Source organism: Echinops telfairi, unplaced genomic scaffold (genome assembly GCF_000313985.2).
Source record: "Echinops telfairi isolate 266 unplaced genomic scaffold, ASM31398v2 ScPeMD7_5;HRSCAF=22, whole genome shotgun sequence".
NCBI lineage: Eukaryota > Metazoa > Chordata > Mammalia > Afrosoricida > Tenrecidae > Echinops > Echinops telfairi.
Genome location: NW_022103901.1, coordinates 15,555,859 through 15,575,020, shown reverse-complemented (window position 1 = coordinate 15,575,020; position 19,162 = coordinate 15,555,859). Strand labels below are relative to the sequence as shown.

The 19,162-nt window shown below is 54.9% G+C and overlaps 3 protein-coding genes across 3 annotated transcripts in view; 1 reads left to right on the top strand and 2 right to left on the bottom strand.

The window, feature by feature from the left end:
* LOC123521219 (putative protein T-ENOL) overlaps positions 1 to 2,566 on the bottom strand; it is a 3,609-nt gene extending 1,043 nt beyond the window's left edge. The window contains exons 1-6 of the mRNA XM_045285994.1: positions 2,484 to 2,566; positions 2,151 to 2,238; positions 1,638 to 1,785; positions 1,316 to 1,349; positions 1,072 to 1,129; positions 600 to 665 (exon numbers count right to left, since the gene is read on the bottom strand). Coding sequence (XP_045141929.1) covers positions 609 to 665; positions 1,072 to 1,129; positions 1,316 to 1,349; positions 1,638 to 1,785; positions 2,151 to 2,234 — 381 coding nt within the window. The 5' untranslated portion in view covers positions 2,235 to 2,238; positions 2,484 to 2,566 and the 3' untranslated portion in view covers positions 600 to 608. The remainder of the gene's footprint in view (positions 1 to 599; positions 666 to 1,071; positions 1,130 to 1,315; positions 1,350 to 1,637; positions 1,786 to 2,150; positions 2,239 to 2,483) is intronic.
* Positions 2,567 to 3,128: 562 nt separating this feature from the next.
* On the top strand, positions 3,129 to 6,500 carry CDIPT (CDP-diacylglycerol--inositol 3-phosphatidyltransferase). The gene is made up of 6 exons (XM_004705680.2): positions 3,129 to 3,653; positions 3,751 to 3,885; positions 4,534 to 4,687; positions 5,173 to 5,254; positions 5,591 to 5,672; positions 5,803 to 6,500. The coding sequence occupies exons 1-6, from the start codon at positions 3,215 to 3,217 to the stop codon at positions 5,946 to 5,948; spliced, it is 1,038 nt and encodes a 345-aa protein (XP_004705737.2). The 5' UTR covers positions 3,129 to 3,214; the 3' UTR covers positions 5,949 to 6,500.
* Positions 6,501 to 17,468: 10,968 nt separating this feature from the next.
* LOC123521218 (major vault protein) overlaps positions 17,469 to 19,162 on the bottom strand; it is an 8,017-nt gene continuing 6,323 nt past the window's right edge. The window contains exons 3-4 of the transcript XR_006679694.1: positions 18,477 to 18,644; positions 17,469 to 17,728 (exon numbers count right to left, since the gene is read on the bottom strand). The gene's annotated coding sequence lies outside the window, so the exon portion shown is untranslated. The remainder of the gene's footprint in view (positions 17,729 to 18,476; positions 18,645 to 19,162) is intronic.

The window sequence follows — 19,162 nt, the reverse complement described above, 5'->3', positions numbered from 1 at the left end:
CCATCCACCATCCATCCATCCACCCATCCATCTAACCACCCATCCACCATCCACCCATCCATCCATCCATATATACATACTCCTATCCACCCACTCATCCATCCATCCATCCACCCATCCATCCAACCACCCATCCATCCATCCACGCATCCATCCATCCATCCATCCACCATCCACCCATCCATCCATCCATCCACCCAGCCAGCCAGCCTTCATCCATCCACCATCCACCCATCCACCATCCATCCATCACCCATGCTTCATCCATCCACCCACTCGTTTCACCCAACTGCCCATTCTCCAGACCCCACTTAAACTACTAAGAGTGTGCTGTCCACTGCCTTACTCCAGCCTCTCAAGCAGTGCTGACACAGAGTAAAAGTGTAATAAACACTCGATGAATTGATCCTTTTGCCCGTCCATCCATTTACCCAGGCTCCTTCCCCACCCAACCCCCCCCAAAACAACCCACACAGATGAGGGGGCTTCAAAAAGCTCATGGAAACATGTAATAAAAAGAAAACAGAAACTCTCCTTGTACATTCACACCCAGTCTACTGAGCTTCAACTTTGCGCTCACAGTCCTCGTGCCTACTAACCTTTTCGTCCTAGTAAATGGTTTCTTTGGGAGGCACCTCCTCCAGGCAGCTTTTCATGATTCCTTCCTGTCCCAACAGAGGCAGAGATAAGGGCTCTTCTCATCGCTTCCATTTCTCTCGTCAGCACTTAGCCACATCTCACGGCCATCGAGTCGATGCCGGCTCACAGTGACCCTCCAGGTCAGGGTAGAACTGCGCCTGTGCGTTTCTGAGACTGTAACACTTTATGGAAGTAGAAAGCCCTGTCTCTCTCCCTCGGAGCGGCTGGTGGTTTCGAACTGCTGACCTTGCACTAAGTGGCCCAACTCATGACCACTATGCCACCAGGGCTCCCGCACTAAACTGAATTCCCCAAGGGCAGACACGGCACCATTCATTCCTGCGTCTGAAGCTCCTAACTCAAGGACTGGCATATAATGGGAGCCCGAAATGCCTGGTGGCGCACTGCACAGCCTTGTCACCCTATACAGACCTTGTCACAGGGAGATGGTAGGAGGTGGGCCTTGGTACGGGTACGGTTTTTGTCAGAGCTAGAGATGGCAGAAGGGGAGAGAGCTGAGAACACTGAATTCAAAGGTCAGGGTAGAACAGTCTCGGAACAGATGCTCAAAGTCCGCTAGCTACCCTGTTAGGATGATGTCAACCCCTCGCTCTCTCCCTACACGCTCCTCATCCTTCTCCCAGACTTAGGGCAGCTCCTATGAAGCCTCACTCACCGGGTATCTGTGCCTCGGGTCTTGGTGATGAACACTGGAAGTAGAAGCCCCAGTCAGAGAAAGGACTCTCCCCAAGGCTAGAAAGTGCTCTGAGCCAAAAGGGCTGGGGGACTTCCGGGCAGGTGGTGGGGAGTGAGGAGCAGGCTAGTGGGCAGAGAGCACCATGCACTGTAGGTCCTAAGCTGGCTGTGAGATGGGGAAGCTGGGCAGACGCCCTTGGAGAGGTCAGCGGTGGTTGAGAGGGGTCAGGGACTATGACCTAGATGTGTGGCAGGGACTCTGGACACGGTGGAGGGTGGGGTGGGCGGGGGAGGGGAGCCACCTTGCTTAGATATCTGAGTCCCCTGGTCTCTCATTTGCTTTTTCTTGGGTGGAACAGGGTTCATTTGGAAGCCGGCGATAAACAGAGCCTCATCAGTGAGTTCTGTGCTGATCCGGGTCAGAAATTCCTCAGACCGGGAGACAGAAATCTGGGAAAGAGAAGTCAGAAGTGGTTTAGCCTGGGAACTTCCACATGGGGGTGCTGGGCCTGGCAGGGAGCACTCTGGGGGATTTGGGGCTAAGGAACTGAAGGAATGAGTCTTCACATTTGACTTGGGAGGCGCTGGTCCTGGGGGCAGACATTGGGGACCTCAGGGTCCATGATGAGAACTATGGGGCCTGGGTGGGCCTAGGGCTGGGTGTGTGTATGTGGTTGTGTGTGTGTGTGTGTGTGTGTGTGTGTGTGTGTAGGTCTCAGGGCTGGGGCATCATGGCTCAGACCTGGGACCCGGTGCTTGGCCCAAGAGTTCCCCACTCCCTTACACTCCACCTCTAATGCTCCGGCCCTGCTCACCGGCCCTCCGCAGCACAGGGAGGCTGCCCCTTGGGATGGCCAGCTGCTCTTTTTATCCTCATTCTTGGAAGGTGTGGACGCCATCCCGCTGGGAGTAAGTGGAGCCTGTTTAGACAGAGAACCGCCCCCCCCCTCCTTCCATCCCCAGCCTCCTCCCAACACCATTCCACTCCGCTCCCCCCAGGTTTAAAGGACTGTAGAAGAACCACCCCGCTGTCTCAGCGCCCCCACGGTCTCCGATCCTTGGGGAGGAGGGCGGAGAGCTGGTGGGCACAACAATTCGCCTCCCCATTTCACCCCTTCCCTCCCTCCCAAGCCAAGGCTGCCCCGGACCTGGCAGATCGGTTGGAATCTTGGCAACTGCGCAGCAGGGGAGCTGGGAGGCTGTCAGGGGCCCCTGCGGCAGCTGTTCCTAGCGGGCCTGATGGCGGGGAGAGGGGAAGACAGGGGCGCGGAGGGGGGGAGGGAGGCTGGAAGGACAGGGACCCCGGGTAGTGTCTGCGAACATTCGGCAGCCCGGTTGCCAGGAAACGTATTAAGGGTTCTAGAACCAAAGGTGGGAATACTTTTCCCAGCATGCCCCGTTGCTTCCTCCCGCCTCCCCTCCACCGCGCTTGGGGTCCCTCCTTGGGGACGGCGACCCCAGCGCCAGAGCCTGGGGAAGATGGGAAACATCGCACAGGGGAGCCTCGGACTGAATCCTCCAACCACTAGGGGCGCCCGAGAAGCCGCCCTGCCCTAGGCCGCTCTCTCCAGACTCTCTAGCCGTCATTTCGTAGTCCGGGGCTGGCGAGAGCAAACGAGGCCAGAGCTAGGGGGCAGGGAAGAGCCCAAAAAAAAAAAAAATGTGGACTGTACCAAATAGCCTTGTCTCTCGGGGATGCAAAGACTTAAGAGGACAGAGTGTTCTCTCTTTATTCCCAGGAAGTCACGTTCTCCGCATTTAAAAAAGAAACCCAGATCTTTTACTATGTCTGTCTTTTGCCTTCGCATTTTCAGTTCTTCCTTTTGCTCGGTCTCCGCGGTTCTTCGCTCCCCCTCCCCCTGGACTTTGGTCTGAGCCAATGAAAAGGGGCGGGGCGGAGGGGGAGGAAAGGAGAAGGAAGCGAGCCCGTCTTAAAGGGACCGTAGCCATTCTTAAGCTCTTTTTACAATTTGGCAGCTACGAGTTCCGAAGGGTAGGTTCCGGGAAGCTGAGTACAGCTGGAGCCGCTAGGGCGGCCACTGGGCGCCGGGGCGCCTGCCCGCGGTTCCCCATCGGAAGGGCGGGGTGTGCACGCCCTCTGCGCCCAGCACACACGGGGCCGGCGCAGGCGCTGGCCAGCTGCGAGCTTTCACCTGCGGAGCCGGGCCCGGGCAGCGGGGTGCGTGCGCTGAGCCGGACCGTGGGATCGCGCTGCGGGGCTGGAACGGCCCTGGCACCTGCAGAACGGGCCCGGGACGGCCGGGGAGCCGCCGCGATGGCGGGCGAGAACATCTTCCTGTTCGTGCCCAACCTCATCGGTGAGTGCGGCGCGCGGCCCCGGGGCGACCCCGAGGGCGACTGGTCCGGGGCAGGGCTCTGATGCCCCTGCGCCGGTCTCCCCGTCTCCGTTCCAAGGTTATGCCCGGATCGTCTTCGCCATCATTTCTTTCTACTTCATGCCCTGCTGCCCCCTCACGGCCTCGTCCTTCTACCTGCTCAGTGGACTTCTGGACGCTTTCGATGGACACGCCGCTCGAGCCCTTAATCAAGGTGATCAAGAGCCTGGGGGGGTCCAAGGTGGGGGCGGGGGCTGGACCTGGAGCCTGAAGGGGTCTTGGCATTGGAAGGCCTGGCTTTGTAAGGAAGCGATTTGAGCTGGTTCTGGAGAGGTACTTGATGATTGTGATGTCAGATGGCAGGACTGGATGGCGGTGGACAGTGCTGAAGGCCCCCCCGGATAAGCATCCAACAAGTGTTTTCTGGGGATTTGCTGTGTGCCAGACACCAGCCATCCGGATCCCGGGAAGCATGCTTCCAGGAAGGGTGGAGCCGGAAAACATGATTTCTGGAGGGTTGACTGATTTTTAAAAATTTGTTCTCCAGGCTCACCTCCAAGACTTGCTTGGGACTAAAGTCTCTGTTTCTTCCTGGTCTCTGGGACTGATGGGTCGTAGAGAGAGTTCTTCCACCCCCATCCTGCATCCTGCACTGCTCCCTTCACACCCCCTGCCCGGCACACGGTGACACTTGCCTCTTGACCTCTCACCCAGCCCACATCAGCCTGCTGTCTTCCCCGGGCAGGGCAGAGTGGGCATTTTCAATCTACCGAACTCTAGCATCAGAGTGAGACACCCCTTGTCATGGGCACACAGCCCCTCAAACCCAGCCCCTTCCCACCTAATGGTCGTGATATTTCAGGGACCCGATTTGGGGCCATGCTGGACATGCTGACGGATCGGTGCGCCACCATGTGTCTGCTGGTCAACCTGGCCCTGCTGTACCCCCGGGCAACCCTTCTCTTTCAGCTCAGCATGAGCTTGGATGTGGCCAGCCACTGGCTGCACCTCCACAGGTCTGCTGCCACTCCAGGGTCCCTAGGGTGGGGAGCGCTTGAAGAAGGCACTGTAGTGGGATGGTGGGAGGAGTGAGACTGAGGCAGGGGTGGGGGCGTGGGAAACACAGGTCTTTGGGGTTGGCCACAGCCTTCTTGGGAAGTGTTTCATTTTTAGCCTCGGTTGAAGGACCCAGGCCAAGGCCCGTCCTTTTTGGAAATCGCTTCGGCCCTGTTCGCAGTTAAATGAAGCAATTCCTCAGGCCCTCTGGCTGGGTAGTCCAGAAACCCCAGTGCGTAGTCACTTCTGGGAAAGAGTCGGGGCGCTTTCGACTGTGGCTTTTGAACCGTGGCTGCCCCTAACTTGATAATCGTGTGGCTTTGGACAAGATACTGGTCATGTGTTCAACAGCCTGGTCCCTGCTGCCCAGGGTCAGTGTAGGGGTTAGATGGACGTTCGTGGTAACATGAGCTCCTGGCACAGCTGCCCCTGCTTTCTCCCTAAGCTCTGTGGTCCGAGGCAGTGAGAGTCACAAAATGATCGACCTGTCTGGGAATCCAGTGCTTCGGATCTACTACACCTCCAGGGTGAGCATCTCCACCCCTCCCTTCATTGACCCAGCTTTTGCCAAGTCCTGGGCATGCCCTGGTCCCCGGTGAGGAGCAGCGTACAGCAGAGAGGGACCGGCCTCCTTGTCTCCCTGGGAAGGAGAGGCCTGTAAGAGAAGGGCTGGTGGGAAGGGACCATGAGTGGTTCCCGGCATCGAGGAGAAGAGGAGCCTGGTGGCACTCCGTTGCTCCCACAAGGCTCTCCCTGCTACCTTCCCATCTGTGGGTTTGGGCTCCCGATTGCATTGTCAGCTGGGGGAGGGGAGGCCCACTGCCCCACCTCTTACCTAAGCAGCCTTTCTGCTGTTTGTGCAGCCTGCTCTGTTCATCATGTGTGCCGGTAATGAGCTCTTCTACTGCCTCCTCTATCTGTTCCACTTCTCCGAGGGACCTCTAGGTAGGAATAAGGGGGCAAGAGGGGTGGGCTGTGGTGGGATTGTGGCCTCCCCAAGGAGGCGACGGTCGTAGACTCCTGGGCCCATGCCTGGATCTCATTCCCTTTGTCTCTCCCCTGCCCTCTTCAACAGTTGGCTCCGTGGGTCTTTTCCGGATGGGCCTCTGGGTCACCGCCCCCATTGCCTTGCTCAAGTCCCTCATCAGCGTCATCCACCTGGTCACAGCCGCCCGCAACATAGCTGCCCTGGACGCAGCAGACCGGGCCAAGAAGAAGTGACCCTGGCACCTCCACCCCCACCCCCCAGCGCCCACTTGCCCTGGGAGGTCTCACTGTGCCACATGGCTCCCCGTCCCCTCAGAGGAGGTCCCGCTCTCACGTCTACCTACTGTGTCGTCCGACCCACTGGGACGGCAACCAGCCTCTCAGGTGAGGTCACACTCTCCCGCTCTGCGAACCCCAGGGGTCCCAGGCATATGGCCTCCACAATCAAGGAAAGATGCTGACGAGGCCACACCAGTGTGGGTGATGATGCCCCTGGGGCCCCCAGGAGGCCTGTTGGAGGAACGGTATTGTCACACCTGCTGGCTGGACCCCGGGGTCTGGCTGTACTGGAGATTTGGGGGGCACTTGAGTAAGGAAGACGATGTGAGGGGCTCAGTTCCCCAGAAGGCAGGGAAACCCTGACCAAAGGAAGTCTGGGTGTGTATGTGGGGGCGGGGCGGGGTAACCACGCCCAGAAGAGAAGAGGCTTCTAGATCCTTCCCCGTTGCTGTCTCTGCACTGCCTTCCCGGGCCCTGGAAGCCTCGACAATAAACGTGGGAGCTTCACTCTGTGCACTTGGTTCCTGCGAGGTGCCCGGGTTGAGGGGAAATGGAACTAACTGGCACCCAGTTTGGTGGCTGGCTCCCCCAGGTCATTTCACAGTACCCGCAAGGGCCTGTTCTGCCACCCAAGCGCATGCCCTCGCCTCGCTCCCTGCCTGTTTCCCCGATGACACTGTCAGTGCCAGGAGGATGCCGACTCTTCTTGTGCTCTGTCCCCAAATGAAAGGAGCCCTGGCAGCATCGTGGTTATGCTTTGGGCTGCCAGCCACAAGGTCAGAGGTTCGAAACTACCAGCTACCTCGAGGGAGAAAGACAAAGCTTTCTACTCTCATAAAGGGTTACAGTCTCAAAACCTCCCTGGGGCAGTTCCACCCTGCCCTGTAGGGTGACACGGAGTCCGTGGGAGTGGGTGTGAGTCTCCCACAATGAACACCGACCTCCTAAAGTAGGCATCCAGGAGCAGCTTCGTAAATATTTGTCAACAGACTGGTTGGTTCGGCGCCATGGATGGGCCCAGAAATCGGTAATGTGAAATCATTTTCAGCACCGACCATCTACTAAGGAGCCCTAGGGACATCGTGGTTACCAGTTGGGCTGCTAACTGCAAGGCCAGCAGTTCGAAACCACCAGCTGCTACGCGGGAGACAGAGGGACTTTCTACTCCAGTAGAGTTCTGTCTCAGAAACTCACAGGAGCAGTTATGCCCTGTCCTATAGGGTCACAAGGTTGACTTGATGGTGGTGAATTTGGTTTGGGTGCTCATATATTCTAGGCCTTATGAAGCCCTGGTGGTATAGTGGTTAAGCATTGGACTGCGACACCCATGGTCAGCAGTTCAAAACCACCCGCAGCTGCTCTGGAGAAAGGCTGAGGTTTCTAGTCTCTTAAACAGTGACAGTCTCGGAAGCACACAGTGGCTGGTTGTGTTTGGGACATTGGTCCTGAATAACTCCTGCTATTTGAGCCTCTCTGCGGCCTGGCACCAGTTTTCTTGCCGAGAACTACCAGGTCTGCCATCTGCCAGATGGGGGGGAGGGGGGAGACCAGTGTCCCCCAAAGAACAGAAACTTAACCCAATGTGTATGGGGCCTGAGCTCTTGTCTTGGGCAGAGGGGGCTTGGTGCAGAGCCCTGCAGCTTCCAGCAGCGGGCTGGCCCTCTTGGGAGGCTGAGTCATGAAGAAACAATTCCGATCCGGCAGGGAGTGGAACCCTCATTTCTGGCGAAGGGGGTGGGGATCCTAAGCACCATAGGGATTCAGCAGGGAAGAGCCAGTAGAGGAGAGAATTCCCAGCTGAGGGAACAAAGCAGGGAGCCCAGAGAGCACCCAGGGAAGCAGCGGGAATGGAAGTAGACGGATTTCCGCTGGAACGTTCTGTGCTAGGGGTGCGGTGAGGCTCTGAGAGGTGAGGCAGGAGAAGCCAGCGGGGCCGCCTGAGGAGCCTGGGAGGTCATTGGGACATTTTCCTGAGGTTCTTCGCACTAAGCTGTTGGAGGGGTGGTGGTGGTAAAAATCAGTGAATCATCCGTCCCACAAAGGAGCCCTGGTGGTGGAGTGCTTTCACAGGCTGCCCACCACAGGGTCAGCAGTTCAAAACCACCAGCTGCTCCTGGGGAGAAAGGAGGCCTCCTACTATGAAGAGTGACCGTCCCAGAAACTCGATGGCAGTGCGTTTTCCTGGAAAACTTCACAGCAGATGGACGGATGGATGACAGAAATGCCTTTTCCATCAACCTCTCTGTGCCCCCGCCCCCCCGCCAGGCAGGCACACTAACCTATGTATCTGTCTGAATAAATGCCTTATGTCTACACCCAACGATTTACATATTTCAAAATTCTATCTTTTTTACTACTAACAAGTGCCGCTGTTCTAAGTGCGGCTCTGTAGTCTTCATCCCAGAATTATGGCATGCTCTCAATAGTGCAGGAGAAAGCAGGCCTTCCACTCCCAAGAGTGGCCGTCTCAGAAACCCAGGGGGGCAGGTCCACCCGTCCGGCAGGGTCACTGGGGGTCAGTGTAGACTCGAGGGCAGAGAGGGCTACAATCTTCCATACACTGCATTAGGATGCCTCCTCCTCAGAGCAGACAGGAAGCTGATACCCCTGAGAATATCTCAGCCTGGCCAGTTTGGCTCCGGAACCTGCTCCCTGAGGGCTGAAGACGCTCACTGGTGCTCTCTGCATAATGGCTGCCGCGTGGTCTTCTGTTAATTATTTAACCAGGCCCCACTGCTGCCGTGAAAGATGCCACCGCAAATCATCTTGGATGTCTTTTCAGGGGCGCACTTACGCCTGAGTGTGGAAGGGCTTTTAACAGAGCAGTGGCAGGGACAGGTTTGTGTTTGAGAAGGCTAATACGCCAAGCTGAGCTTCTCCCACTTCCACTGAGCCCCTAGCTGACCTGAAGCTCCCGGTCAAGGTGGGAGGCAGGAAAATGGGCAGCTTGCTTCCCTCCAGGGTGGTGGGGGAAGTGCCCTCCCAGTTCCTGTCCAGTAGTTCTTCCTTTGTCCTCAGCGAGTCAGCGCTTCCTGTCCAGCCAGCTGGGTCCTGGGAGCCCTTGCCCAAGGCCAAGAGCAGGGGGCCCTGACTGCCCTTGGTGCCATCCACTCACAGTGACATCAGAAGTCTCTCACTTAACCCAGCTGCATATGGGTGAGCTAAAAAAACAAGGAGGGAGGACTTAGAGGGGAGAGTGAGTACCTGCACCCAAGCAGTATATGCCCTGGGGCCTCCAAGGCACTGAGAACCCCAGGAAGGGTTTTGGGGCCCCTCTCCCAGGAACAAGGACTGGAGGTTAGACTGGTCTCTTCTCTCCTATGCCCAGTGATTGGACGCAGCTCTGGAGGAAGCAGTAAGTAACAGACTCTGTGTTGACAGGGCAGAACCTGTCACCTCTTGGGGGGTTGGGGTAGGGAGTCAGGTTGGAGAGCAGGAGGCGTTTGCCTCCTGGGGGCACTAGAGTTTAGTGGGGTTACATGTGCATTCTAGATTTCAACTCTGCTCTGGACAGGAGTCACCTTTTGTTGTTCCATGCTGTGGGAGTTAGGTTTATTTTGCCAACTAGGCCAATAGGAACATGTGGGCGGAGTTTAATCAGGTCAAAGCTTGATTGGAGGACAACCAGATAAATAGCTTTCAAGCCCCGCCCCTTCCCTCTTCCTCCCTGGTGATTGGACCAGTGCTGCCGCTTTAGCTAGTTCTCTGCCTCCACCTGTGTGCTACACTACCTGTGGGCCAAGCCAACCCGTGGATCACGTCTCTTGAGCTCGAGGATGAAGGATTCTTTGGCCATGAGCTGGAGATCGCCTTAGGCCTGCCTGACTAAGCTCCTGAACTACTGACCATTGCTGCCCCACCCTGCTGCCTGTGGGCAGACTCTGCCTGACTTGCCTGAGGGAAGATTCCTCCATCTGCTTCCTTGACCTTGGACCAGGCAGCCCTTGTGAGTCGATGGACTTCCAGCATATTAACTGTTCCTCGAAGGTGAGTTGAACTGAGCCCTCTGTACTGTTGTGTGGACTAAATAGCCGTTATATTCCTTCTCGCTGGACAAACCTATCCTCTTATATAATCATGTGCCCTGGTTTTGTCTCTAGAGAACCCTGCCCAACACAGGTGCCATCAAGTCAGTTCCTACTCGTGGGAACCCTGTGCCCAACAGTACAGGATACTGACCGGGTTGCACCCTCCTCACCAGTGTTCTTACATCCGGGCCCTTGTCGCAGCCACTGTGTCCATCCATCTCATCCAGGGCCTCCCTCCTTTTTTGCTGCCCCTCCACTTTACAAAGCACGATGTCCTTCTCCGGGAAATAGCCTCTCCTGCCAATACATATATTGTTCTTGGTAGGGAAGACATCAGCACCAGACTCCTCCCATGCTGGACTCCACCACTGTCACACGGTCTCCAAGACTGCCACCGGCGGAGCCTGGAGAACTGCACGTGGCAAGTGTTGAAGGGCAGGCATGCCGTCAGCAAGTGTTACTTCCACTTGGATTCCTTTGGTTACAACTCAGTCCCCAGCCATGTGCAAGGAGGTTGAAAATATAGACTTATGTGTGGGCTTAGGGAGAAGAGAAAATAGATTTCATAAATAGCATCTGATCACACTGTGAGTTTGCTGCTTACAGCCATTGGTTTATCTTACAAAACAGGCCCTTAAACAGAACATTCCTGGAGCAAGCTGCCCAAGGAAGGCCCTTGCCCTGCTCAGTGGGAATCGCAAAGCAAGAAGCCAAACTCACCACTCACACAAAGATTTACGAGACAAAAGCACCTTGCAAGGTGTGGTCTTACATAATCTGTTCCCAATTTGAGACCATTAAGGGTGAAGGGGTAGAGCTTAGCATGTCAGTCAGGTTGCAGCTTGATGACCTCATTTGGAAGCTCTACGGAGATAAACAGCTCGCTGGAGGTAAGACAGAGACACTCGCTGTGAGACATTCCTGTGGACAAGATACATGGAGCTATGCTAGAGCCCTGGAGCTGGAGGAGCCACGTGGAGACCCCTGCCAGTGACTTGATCCACAAGACTTCCCACCCACTGGCCTGTGATCTTCCTGCATTCAGCGTCATTGCATGCATTTCGCGAGACTGAAGAGGACTTTATAGATTGGTATTGGACATATGGGCTAATATCAGACTTACGGACTTGATCTGGACTGGGCTGGGAGGTTTTCTCAATATTCAATTGCTCTTGTATATAAAATTCTTTCTTATACACATATGAGTGTCTCTGAATTTGTTCCCCTAGTCTACCCGGACTAACATACAAGGGGGTTGCTGGCTAGAGAGGCATCTTGCAAGGACAGACATGGGGTGGGGAGAGAGCCAAAGGCAAGGCAGGACCCCATCAAGTAGAACAAGGTAAAGAGAGAGGTTTTGTGGGAGTTCCAGTGGGGAGGACGTTCTGTTTATTTGTGAAAGGAGGTGCAGAGTTCCGGGCACTGAGTTCACATGGGTGGTGGGACCATAAATGGGAGTGCTAGCGACAGGTGTTCACTACAAGAGCTGTCGCTAAGGTTTCCGGGTGGGGTGTCATCACTTCTTATGGGATGAGGCCCATGTGGCGGGCCAGAGGTCTGCAAACCGCAGCTCGAGAGCCGAGGGTGGCTCCGTTGGCTCATGTGCCTCTGAAGTCAAATGAAAATAAAACTAACGTCGTTTCATTTATAACAAAACTGTAAAGGGGAGTCTTTAGATCATGGCGATTTCATTTGTTTGTAAACATGTAAAGGCTCTCGCATCATTTTTAAATAATTGTGAGGGACAGGGTGGGCGGGCTCTGCCGCAAACAGGTCCTCAGGTTCCAATTCTCTGCCCAGGTAGGCTTTGCTCCTGGGTTCAGCTGGAGGTCCCAGGTATGTGGCTTAGCTACTGAGCTGGCAAAGGCTGAGTGCTGCAAAGTGGGACTTGGGCCGAGGGACACACAAAAAAACCATATTATTCTTGCAAGGGTACAAATGAAATAGAAAATTACGTCATCTGCTATAAAGGCCCCACGTTTAAAGTGAACTGGGCGTGGGTATGATAAGGTCCCTAAGTGATGTTCTGGAGAAATCCTTCAAAGTCATCTGAACTTGAACTACGGGGTGGGGTAGGCGGAAGACTCCAGCCTCTTTCCTGTCTCAAAAGCAATGACTTTGCTTGATATTCAACCCAAGAAAAACCCAGTGCTAGAGAAAGCCAGAGAGAGAATGAGAGAGCAGTGCTGAACTTAAATCAGTGCTCCAAGGTCCTGATTGCATTTAAGGGCAATTAAGAGGCTTTCAAGGGTAATTTGGTAACAAGTGGTTCTCCCCTGAGAGACCCACTTGGAGTCTGGCTCCGACGTCAACTGAGCAACACTGCTTCCAGCAAGCCGTGGCCTGTGCCCCACCGCCAGGCTGGATTCGGTCTCTCTCGCTTCCGGTCGACCGGTCAGTGCTGGTTTTGTGCTTCCATGGACCTCCCAGACCTGGGCGGTAGATGCAGCCATCAGCTGGGCTAGGTGATACCTTTGGAGTGGAGCCCCGAGGGTGGCCGGGGTGGGGTGAATCGAGAGAAGTGGGGTGGGGAGCTTGTGGGCGCAGAAAGAAGGCAGGGCGTCCAGATGCCATGTTGTTTAGAGCTGCGGCTGGGTGGGGGTGGCCCCTCCTGCCCCATTTGCTTCTATTTCCTCCATGAGGTGTAGGTTGAGGGGAGAGGAGGTGTGAATGGTTGTTTTGAAGGGGCAATCTCACCCAAGATGGGCAGGGTAGCCTCTCTTGAAATTTGCTACCAGGCGTTTCAAACGCCATCTGTCAGCAAGGTGGGTGTTTCTCTGATGGCGGCCAACTGCTAGGGGTCTGGGGCAGTAGGTAGGTAGAAGGGGTGGGAGTTGCCACCTGAGTATCCCCCAGCAGGGGGCCCTGGTGGGATAGTGGCTCTGTGTTGTGCTGCAGTTTGAGACCACTCACAGTTGTCCCAGGAGGGGAAGATGAGGCTTTTTGACTCCCTTTCGGAAACCCAGAGTCCTTCCATGTCCTGCAGGGTCCCCAGGAGTCAGAGTGGGCTCAGGGGCAGCGAGCCTGTTGGTTTCATCCTGTGAAAGAAAAGGGGCAGGAGAATTGAGGGAGGTAACTACACAGAGAGTAATGACACTGCTGGTGGATCGTCTAATCCAGCGGTTCTCAACCTTCCTCATGCCGCGACCCTTTCATACAGTTCCTCATGTGGTGGTGAGCCCCAACCGTCACATTATTCTCATTGCTACTTCATCACTGTCATTTTGCTACTGTAATGAATCGTCATGTCAATATCTGATAGGCAGGATGTATTTTCATTGTTACAAATTGAACATCATGAAAGCATTATGATTCATCCCAGAAACAAGATGTCATTCTATATTGTGAAATATTTATTTCTAATGACAAATCAATGAAACTTTGTCTGGAAGCATGGTGTAGCCTGGGCAACAGTCTTCACGCCGGGTACTCGTAGGTGGGCCTATCTGCAGGTGGGTGGACCCGCCTGTGAAAAGATCGTTTGACCAGCAAAGGGGTCGTGACCCACAGGTTGAGAACCACTGGTCTAATCTGAGGCAGGCTGGATAATAAAAGAAAGGTGTGGTCAAGGGAGAGCCTGGCTAGAGTCAAGAGTATTGAAGGTTTGAGGCAGAGAAGTGGCTGTGTGGAGAGTGAGGATAGGACAGCGAGAGGTGGGGTTTAAAGAATGTTATGGGTTGAACTGTGTGCCCCCACCCCCCAAAAAATCCAAAAAACAAGTGTGAACTTGGCTGAGCCGTGATTCAGGGTGGTTTGGCAGTTATGTACTGATAGAATTATCTCCCGTGGCATGGTCTGCTGTGACCAGCCCTGATCTGATGTAAGAAGGGGGTTAGAATGGGGTACAACACCCCCTAATCAGCTGAGAGCCTTGATCTGGTGTCAGGGGACTTGCCCTAGAGTGTGTCCTGTGACCCCTTTCATTTCAGAAGTGATCAGAGGAAAGAGAGGCTGAGCGGAGGAGGAGGGCCCCCTACCACCAAGAAAGAAGGGTGGGGATTAGATTGTGTCCTTCAGACCCAGGGCCCCCAAACGGAACTTCCGAGACCCGGGGGAGGTGGGTGCCAAGCACAGGGAGCTCTCCGAGGACTGTCAGCCCACAGCTGTTGAAAGGACACCAGGACCGTCTGTCCAGCGCCAGGGCTCTGCCTCTGAACTTCTCAGAGCCTCCCAAACGGTGAGAGGAATACCTGGTTCTTCAAGCCAACCCGGATGGTATTTCTAGGCTATACGATGGAGACTGAGACGACACGCCTCGGGTGGTTGTTAGTCATGATAAGGGCTGAGGCTGCCCGAGGAATGGGGGCGGGGACAGGAAGGAACAGACTACATATTTGCTACAGCTTGCCTACCTGTTACCCATCCCCAGGAGCCCCAGGTCATAAACAACACCAACTTTTCACACCTGTTCGGCACCAGGAACCAGGTGAAGAGCTTTCAATGCACCGCCTTTCCTAAGGGAAAAGGCAGGCAGTCTTTGGGAGCCAGAGCTCCGGAGTGCTATGAGCTGAAAGTCTTTGCCTCAACCAGCTCATCCTGAGGACAGCCACCGCGGTGCCACACAGGTGCAACTCGACGTGGATCGCAGGAGAAGGCCCGGGGTGTTAGGCCCCAGGAGACGAACAGGAGTAGTTCCTGACAAGAGAGTTACCCACGGCGTCTGCACCTTCCCACCATCTCCACTCAGAGGGAAACGGACTGGTCCGTTTCACCACAGTCCAGGGAAAGTGGTCGGATGAGTGGAATCGGCTGCGGTGGCCACACAGCGAGTGTGGGAAACTGAGAATCGGGAAGAGAGTGTGTTCAGCAAACACTTAATGTTCATACGTTAAGTAGTCTGGGAGACCAAGGCTCCCGTGGAGGAAGCCTTCACGTTTGTGGGTTGGAGAGGCACCCCACTCACATTCTCCTAAGTAAAAGTCGTTCCCCACGATGTCCCCCCCAATATACGCCAAACCTAAGGTGGTGTTTGCAAACGCATGGCTAGACACTTGGAGGTCAACTGCTTGAAGGTTATCTGCCCGAAGGTTGTCAGTCATCTAAGGCAATCACACTATTGTCTGTCCCACCCTAAGGAGAGCCCACTCCCTTCTAGTAAGGATAACGAATGGTTCCCCCGGCAGGAGCTCAAAGACACAGCAGGCCAAGTCAACTCAGGGACGACCACCGTCAGGCTGCCATCTTGACTCTAGAGCCCACCTGTTTTGTTAAGTATGTGTCTTCCTATCACCTGTGTGCCTCTAGTGCCTCCCCTTCCTATTGCATGTACACCCCAGCTCATCCCCCTCATGTGCCGTGTATGCCTGTTGTACAACCCCTTCCTGTAAGGTGTGTGTTTACTGGCCTGCTTGCCTCAGATTATATAAACCCGTGAGATTACATTACTCGCGCTCTTGGCCCTGGCCTGGCTCCTGAAGTCATGACCGTGAAGGGGAGCCCTTGCATACTTTATCTTGTCTGATGTATGTGGTCCTCACCTAATGTGGTGTCAATTGAAGGATTAAGAGTCTAGGGGTGGAGTTTAGGCTGTCAGTCTGGAGATAGCCAATGAGACTTCTGTGTGGGCATGGCTTCTCCTGAGATTTCTGGGAAATCTGGTACTTCCTCCTTGGAGGCACCTCTCTCTCTCTCTGGTATTCCCTGGGAGACACTGCAGAAGACAAGTCACATGGACGCAACCAGACCTCGGAAGCCAGAGAAGCCACGTGGAGACCCCTGCCAGCACTGAGATGCTTACAACGCCACTGGACCCCAAGACTTTCTACCACTGGCTTGTGATCGTCCTGCATTTGGCTTCATTGCATGTGTTCCATGAGTCTGAAGAGGACTTTATAGATTGATATGGGATATATGGGCTAATATCAGACTTATGGCCTTGGACTGGACTGGGTTGGGATGTTTTCTCAATGTTCAATTCCTCTTGTACAAAAATCTCTTCCTTATACACATGTGTGTCTCTATGAATTTGTTTCTCTAGTCTACCTGGACTAACAATTTCTCTTTCATTTTCCCCCTCTATTACATGACCGCCCCTTGGGCCCATTCGGTTGTGGGAGGCTGGCCCCCGACAAGTGAGTAAACCCAAGCTTTTCCCTCCACCCCTGGAGTGTTTCTGCTCCCCCAGCCCCAGCCCGGCAGTCTGAGAGCCAGCACATGTGGTTCTACTTGCCGGAAGGAGCTGTAGGACTTGCCGTATCCGCTTTGCACCCAGATGGATCCTTCCCCTGGGCAGGTTTTAGCACCACTTCCAGGTTAGACCGACTAGGTAAGAAAGGGCTGGCAATCTACTGCCAACAATCAGTCAATAAAATAAAATGAAAACCCAGCTCACCTGCTAGCATTTTGTACGTGGGGTCACCAGGAGATGGGCATTGACTCTCCTCCCCCTCTGCTTCCCAAGAGCGTCTCCTCTCCAGAGCCCCTGGCAAAGTCCTGCCCCTGGACTTCAGAGGGACTGGGGACAGAAGGCCGGCTCTTCAGGTTCACAGTGGGACCAGCAGGTGGCGCGGAAGGAGCCTGATGCAGGTTGTAGGACAGACGGACTACCAGCTAACCAGGAGGAATGACTTGGGGACCTGGCTGGCCGCCAAGAAGCATTCGCAGTGCAAAAGAGAGGCTGACTCCAGAGGAGGTGGCTGACGGGGCCAGGGAGGCCCTGCCCTTCCACCTACGGCATTGCTTCCCCCAGCCTCCTGCTGCCCACCCCACTCCTGGGTCCAGGGAAGTGGACTATCTGCCCATAGGACAGGTCTGGCTCAGTGGCTAAGGCTTGGGGGTTCTATCAGGGTTACTCTTCTTTCTCCTGCCTCGGCTTCCTTGCTACCCAACAAATGAGTAGTCCCTTGCAATGCTCGCAAGAGCTCAGGGGACACCCCAGCCCCCATCAAAGGAACCCTGGCGGCAGAACGGGTTGTGCAGTCAGCAGTTTCTCCTCCCATAAAGAGTGACCATCTCGGAAACCCACAGGGGCAGTTCCACCCTATCATCCGGGGTCCCTGTGTGTCAAAGTTGACAATGGCAGGGAGTTTGGTTAATTTTTTCCCCTCACCATTAAGGAGCCCTGGTGGCGCTGTCCAGATCAGTGGTTCAAGCCCACGTGCCGCACCAGGGGGAAAAGAGGAAGCTTTCTGAACCTCTAAGACGCACAGCCTCAGAATCCCTGTAGAGCAGTGGTTCTCCACCTTCCTCCTGCCGCCACCCTTGAATACAGTTCTTCATGCTGTGGTGACCCCCCAACCATAAAATGATCTTCGTTGCTACTTCATAAACTGTCATTTTGCTACTGTTATGAATTGGGTGACCCCTGTGAAAGGGTCGTTCCACCCCCCACGGGGTCGCGACCCACAGGTTGAGAACCGCTATTGTAGACGGTCTCTATGTGGCAGAATTGACTCAAAGGGAGTGGGTCCCCGGCACTAAGCTTTAACCTGAAAGCAAAAGATGGAAATGCTCAGAAATGCCTGCTTTATTTGTCAGTGCAGTACAGAGCTAAGGCACAATGTGGTCACTTTCAACAGCTGGGGCAGAAGGAGGGCCCTGGAGAAGCAGGCCTTTTTGAGGTCTGGGTCCACCAGCCATCTTCTTGCCTTGAGGCTGGGCCTCAGCACCCACCCCCAGCAGACCCAAGGCGGTGTTGAAGAGGTTGATGGGAGTGGAGCCATCGGTGATGAGGGTTGATTGCAGGCCCAGGCTCTGGAGCAGTTTAACCTGGAGGGAGGAGGGGGGAGGGGGAGATGGGGTCACTTCTCTCACTTCCATGACTGCCTAAGATAGGCCCTCACCCACTCCTGCCTGACCTGCAGCTGTCTCCCCCTACCCATATACCTCCACGCCCCCCACTGTCAACAGATCAGCCAGTGACAGAGGCAGAGCACCAGGCAGCCCTGGGGGTGGGGGGACGGGGGGAGTGCCTCTCCACCAGCTCAGCACTTCACTCAGTGGCTTGCTCGGCTGCAGTCAGTCCTTTCCATCCTGAAATAAGCCAGCTTGTCCTCCCTGTGTCTTTCATGTGTATCCTCTGGTGGGAATCTCCTCATGCCACACGGGGCTCAACTGCCCCTTCTCAGAGTGACTTGACTTAAATGGACTCATCTCAAGTGACACCCTCCCACCCCATCCTCTCACCCCCTGCTGGACTTCCTTTGAAGCACTTGTCAGGGACTCATGCTGCTCCCTGGGTCTGCTAGCTCACCTTGTGCTCCCGCTCCCTGCCTGGCCCAGCACAGTGGCTGGCTCGTCAGGGCAGCGCGGCGTTTGAGCGCAATACCGTGCTCAGAGGATGCAGGGATACTATAGGAGCATTTTCAATGACTTTCCTTATTCAGTGGCTTTCTGACTTCACCCCCTTGCCCCCGCCTTTCTCTAGAGGTTGTGTTTGCCTCCTGGGTCTGCGTTCCTGGTTCTAGTCTGGTCCAAAGACACACACCCATCCCTTCTTGCCTTCCCCGAGTCTCACCTGCATCTCTGGTCCGACCACAGCAAGGTCCCTGATGGTGCTGGGGCCTCTTGTCATCTGCTGGAACTTCTTGATCTCCACCTCACTGGGCTGCTGGGCCTTGCTCACCAGCTCCAGGCCATGGACTACCTGCAGCTCCTACATTTTCTTTACACACTGGAGAGCAGCCTAGAAGGAAGTGGGGCGGGGGTCATCAGAATTCTTTAAATTGAGGCCCCTGGAAATCACCCAGCAAGTTGCTCTGGCCACAAGTCTGCTGGAATTAAGGTGGAGGGGTTTGGAGTTGTGAACGTGCAGTCAGTTAGGCATGAATCCTGGGCAGGTTTGGGGAACCTTTTAAAGGAGCCTCAGCTCCCCCCCACTCTGTCAGATGGAGACCACCTGACCTTACTGCAATTTCAAGCATTAAATGAACTTATGCATGTAAAATAGATGCAGGCCACAGTCCTTTCAATTCCAGTCCGCTACTTGTTTCCCCCCACCCCCAGTTTATTAGAGAATATTTTATTTGATTTCTTTTTAACACGTCATGTAATTCATACAAAAAATAATTGAAAAAGCTGTGCAGTCACATCACACAGGCTTTTCCTTCTTTCTCCCCAGGATGTGGACTCCCCACTGCCCACCCCACCCCCAGTCCCCAGGTCATCATTAACCCCTCACTATCTCTGTTGCTTTGTTTAGAT